The sequence below is a fragment of the Chaetura pelagica genome, unplaced genomic scaffold (assembly GCF_000747805.2).
Source record: "Chaetura pelagica isolate M959 unplaced genomic scaffold, ChaPel_1.0 scaffold670, whole genome shotgun sequence".
Taxonomy (NCBI): Eukaryota; Metazoa; Chordata; class Aves; order Apodiformes; family Apodidae; genus Chaetura; species Chaetura pelagica.
In genome coordinates this window covers 45,949-50,565 of record NW_009951736.1, presented here as the reverse complement: position 1 = coordinate 50,565, position 4,617 = coordinate 45,949, and the positions used below count along the sequence as shown (strand labels likewise).

General features: G+C 48.7%; 1 protein-coding gene across 1 annotated transcript in view; it reads left to right on the top strand.

Annotated features, from left to right (window-relative positions):
* The first annotated feature begins 129 nt into the window (after positions 1-129).
* The window catches only part of LOC104385655 (kinetochore-associated protein DSN1 homolog), an 8,229-nt gene continuing 3,741 nt past the window's right edge, over positions 130-4,617 (top strand). The window contains 10 exon segments of the mRNA XM_009994176.1: positions 130-189; positions 731-812; positions 2,040-2,113; positions 2,523-2,595; positions 3,123-3,210; positions 3,840-3,899; positions 4,018-4,089; positions 4,171-4,318; positions 4,411-4,498; positions 4,590-4,616. Of these exon segments, the coding sequence (XP_009992478.1) occupies positions 130-189; positions 731-812; positions 2,040-2,113; positions 2,523-2,595; positions 3,123-3,210; positions 3,840-3,899; positions 4,018-4,089; positions 4,171-4,318; positions 4,411-4,498; positions 4,590-4,616 (772 nt within the window).

Here is a 4,617-nt window from a genome sequence, read left to right as displayed (position 1 = left end):
CATCCCTGGAAGTGTCCAAGGGCAGGTTGGATGGGGCTTGGAGCAACCTGGGCTGCTGGGAGGTGGCCCTGCCCATGGTGAGGTTGGATCTAGATGAGATTTAAGGTCCCTTCCCACCCAAACCGCTCCATGATCCTCATGTTTTTTCCTCTCAGGGTGGAGCCCACCCTGTGGCTGCTGCTGTGGCAGGTAAGAGGGGGATGATGGTGGGGCTGGGAGTGGGGAGGGCTGGATAGTGCTGGGTATCACCCCCACCCTGGCTCCTCCTGCCTATCCTGAGGCCCAGGAGAAGGGTTTGAAGCTGGAAGGGAGAATAGGAGGCTCTGGTGATCCAGCCATCACACCTCAGCGTTGAAAACAAAGTGCAGAGAGCAGGTTGGGTGTGTTGAACCCCTCGGAAAGACCCATTTTTTGTCTTTTTAACCCTTCTAACTAATTGATTGTCTCCTGTTTTCCTCAAGATCCTGTCCCTGCAGAGAAAAAAACAGATCCTGAGCAATTCCTAAAGCCATCTGACCCAGCTGATGGCAGCACTAAGAATGTGGCTCCCCTCACGACCACAGAAACTTCTGTCAGGAAAAGATCCTACGCAAGTCCCAGCCTGAAGAAAAAACCCCTCGGATCTAACCCTAAGAAGGTTTCTCCTTGGAAAAACAGCCCCGGGAAAGACCAGGCATTGAGTCCTTTCAAGGTTTCCCCCCGAGGGCTTCTCACCACTCCTCAATCCAAGCGCCGTCGCTCCTGGCGCCGCTCCAGCCTGAAGGGGACAAAGCGCCGAAAATCCCTCCCCCCTGTCCACCAAGATGCCACTGGTACGTGCTCCACTTGTGCCAAAATCCCTTCGGGAAGCTTGTAGGGCAGCTGGGATTTAATTTCATGGCACCACCTTGAGGGGGATGAGAGCAGAATCAGGTTATTCTGAAGTCAAACTGCTGATGTCCCATTTGTGGCAGCGGTCGTGGAGATCCAGGTGTTTCAGGGTGAAAGGAGATGCTGCACTAATTGCAGGGGACATTTTTTAGCTGGTAATGGTTTTCAAAGGAATGAAATCCGTTGATTAATTACCAATAACTTCATTTCTGTCTCTTAATGAGAGAAGATTGAGGGAGAGATCAGCCTAATGGGTGTGCTTGTACAATGAGCTTGGGGTAAAAGGTAATGAGAGAAGATTGAGGGAGAGATCAGCCTGATGGGTGTGCTTGAATAGTACAACGAGCTTGGGGTAAAAGGCTTTTCACTTGGGAGGCTTTTCTCCTTTATATTCCAAAGCAGAAGTTTAATAACGTATTAAAACATTTAAAAGAAGAGTTTTCATAATCCCAGTGTCCAACTTTGTAATCTTCTTTTTGTTGTACAACTGCAGGAAAAAAAGGAGTTGGTGAATATAGAAAAATACTGAGTTACTTCACTTTCACAGATAATGGAGCATCTTGCAAATACCTGGAAGCAGTTCAGTGCCAGCTGGGGGGAAACTGGAGAGATTTATTCTTACAATTCCTCCAAATTTAATATATTTTTCCCCAAACATGCTTTTTTTTGGTGATCAGACATGAAGGTGGGGACTCCCTGTGTCACACGGAGTCGCATGGAAAAGACAAGGGGTGACAGGTACAAATTCCTCCTGGGGAGATTCCAGTTCGGCTCCAGATGCAAAATTTTTCCCCATGGGAACAGTTTGGACGTTGTAATCATCTCCCAAGGGAAGGGGGTGGATTCCCCTACATTGGACAGTCTGGTTTTAAGTAGATTATTACCAAAAAGGTTGGACCAGATGATCCTGAAGGTCCCTTCCAGCCTGGAATTCCATGATTCTATAATTAATATCCTCTGTTCATTAGTATTTTGCAGCTCCTGCCACTTCATTGCCACGTTTCAACTTCAAACATGACTTTTCCTTGGGAGGAATTTCCTTCCTCCTCTTCCCTCCTCCTTCTGTGTCCTGCAGTCCAGTTGCAACATCAGCTTTGTCCTCCAGGACCTTCTCTTGCAGCTCAGTATGGATTTAATTGTTTAATTGTTTTAATTCTGATTTTTTTCAGAATTAAGCAAATCGATTAGTCTGGATCTGCCAGAGACAGACAGGTTGGCTCTTCTGCTCCTCTCCAGTTTCCAGGTGAGCTCTTCTAAAAGTCCTTTATTTCTCTCTTCTCTTTTAAATCAAACTCTTTTTCTCTTCCCTTTCAAAGTGAATTTATTTTTCTCTTCCTTTTAAAAGCAATTTCTTTTTCTCTTGCCTTTTAAAAATTAATGATCTTATCCCTTTTCAAGCAAATTCTTTTCCCTTTTAAGAGCAACTTCCTTTTCCCTTCCCTTTGGAAGTGAATTATTTTTCTTTTCAAGCAGATTATTTTTCATTTGCCTTTAAAAAGTGAATCATTTAATCCCTTTTAAAAGCAACTTATTTTTCTCTTCCCTTTTAAATGTTTATTATTTTTCTCTTGCCTTTTTAAAGTGAATTATTTCATCCCTTTTAAAATCCCTGGAAGGCTCCCAACATGGTTTTTATTCCCATTTTCTCCCAGTTTTCAGCACAGAAGCTGGAACACTCCCTACAGCAGAACCAGGGCTTCAACCTTGAGGAATTCCAGGCTAAAGGTGAGGTGGGAATGTCAGGAATGGGAATCCTGAGCCCCAAAATACCAACCCTGCTCCATAGCCCCTCCAGTTCCAAACATCTCCCCTCTCAAAGGGGCAGATGGAGCCAAAACCTGAGGAGTTGGGATGTTGGGACTGAGCAGGGATCCCAGAGGGAAGGCAGATGGACACAGGATTGGCCAGGGAAGCTGTGGCTGCCCCATCCCTGGCAGTGTCCAAGGGCAGGTTGGATGGGGCTTGGAGCAACCTGGGCTGCTGGGAGGTGTCCTCTAGGACCCCTAGGTCCCTCTTTGTGTCCTCCAGCCCCTTCCCCTCATGCTCCAGCCCCTTCTTCTCCACATCTCCATATTTTTGAACCCCTCCAGGGTTGATGACTCCACCACCACCCTAAGCAGCCTGTTCCAACCCTTGACAACCCTTTCCATGAAGGAGTTATTCCCAAGATCCAATCCAGATCCATCCCCTGGCACAACCTGAGGCCGTTTCCTTGTCCCAGTCCATGGGATTGATCCCAGTTTTCCTTCCAGCTCACTCGGTGTCGGAGGAGCTGAAGCTCCACCTGCAGAAGCTGAAGAGGGATGGGACCCTCCAACGCTGCATCCAGGACCCCCAGGGGTGAGGACTCCCCAGAACTGTCCCTTGGGGGACACACACACACACGTTTGAGCAGTGAATCCTTTTTTTTTGAGGGGAATTATCCCAAAATCCATCCTTTTCTCCATACCAGGAGCTCATCCCGTCAGCACCGACATTCCCAAACTCCCTTGTGTCAAAATGGGCCTCATTGCCATGTTTTAATTAGCTGTGAATTAATTAATAAGGGAACTGGTGAGGAAGGACAATCATGCAGCTTTCCCAGTATGTTTTTTTTCCCTATTTTTGAATCCCTCCAGGGTTGGTGACTCCACCACCACCCTAAGCAGCCTGTTCCAACCCTTGACAACCCCTTCCATGAAGGAGTTATTCCCAAGATCCAATTCAGATCCATCCCCTGGTACAACCTGAGGCCGTTTCCTTGTCCCAGTCTGTGGGATTGATCCCAGTTTTCCTTCCAGCTCATTCGGTGTCGGAGGAGCTGAAGCTCCACCTGCAGAAGCTGAAGAGGGATGGGACCCTCCAACGCTGCATCCAGGACCCCCAGGGGTGAGGTGTCATTCCAAGGATTTAGGAGGCAGCAAAACCCTGTGATATCCACATGGAATCTTGTAGGTCCCCCGATACCTGATGTTGAATTCCCGCTTTAGGGTCTCCCTGGATTCTTCTTTGGATGAGTCAGTGGCCCAAATTAAGGAGCACATGACCAGGTGAGACCAACCCTGAGACTCCCAGCATGGATCCAGGCTGGCAAACTTCTTCCCAGAGGGAATTTTGGGGTGGATTTAAGTCCATGGAGGGAAAATTCCAGCATGGATCTTCTCGCAGGTTCTCTGCTGAGTGTCGCTCCTGGGATCAGCTCCTTCAGAACTACCAGGAAAGTGCTGAAGAAATGTCCAGGTGGGGTTTTTTTCTTTGGAAAACCAAGGAAAAGGTCCTGTTGGCTCCTTCCTGAGGGGAGAATTCCCCATTTTTTTCCAGGCAGCTGGAAGGAATCCAGCGGGATCCCAGCCTAGTGGAGCCCCTCAGTTACCTCCAAACCTCCCAGGCCTCTGTTCTCAGCAGCAAACCCAACTACCAGCAGATCCTGGATTCCCAGGGGGAGGTCCTGACTTCCATGGAGCTGGTGGTGAGTTTCCCTCGCCCATTCCAGGGGAAAAATTCCCACGCGGGGAGCTGAAATTTGGGTCATTTTGGTGTCTTTTTGTCACCCATTTGCAGCTGAACGAGCTCCAGCAAGCAGTGCAGGTGCTGCAGACCTTCAGCGAGGACAGCCGGCAGTACCTCCGGGGCCTGTCGGAGCAGCTCGGTGAGGCTTTGGGGGGGTCGTTAACGGCGATTTGGGGTCATTAACGGCGCTTTTGGGGTCGTTAACGGGGTTTTTTTCCCCCCCCTTCCAGCCACCAGGACCTTCCAGCAGCTGGAGAA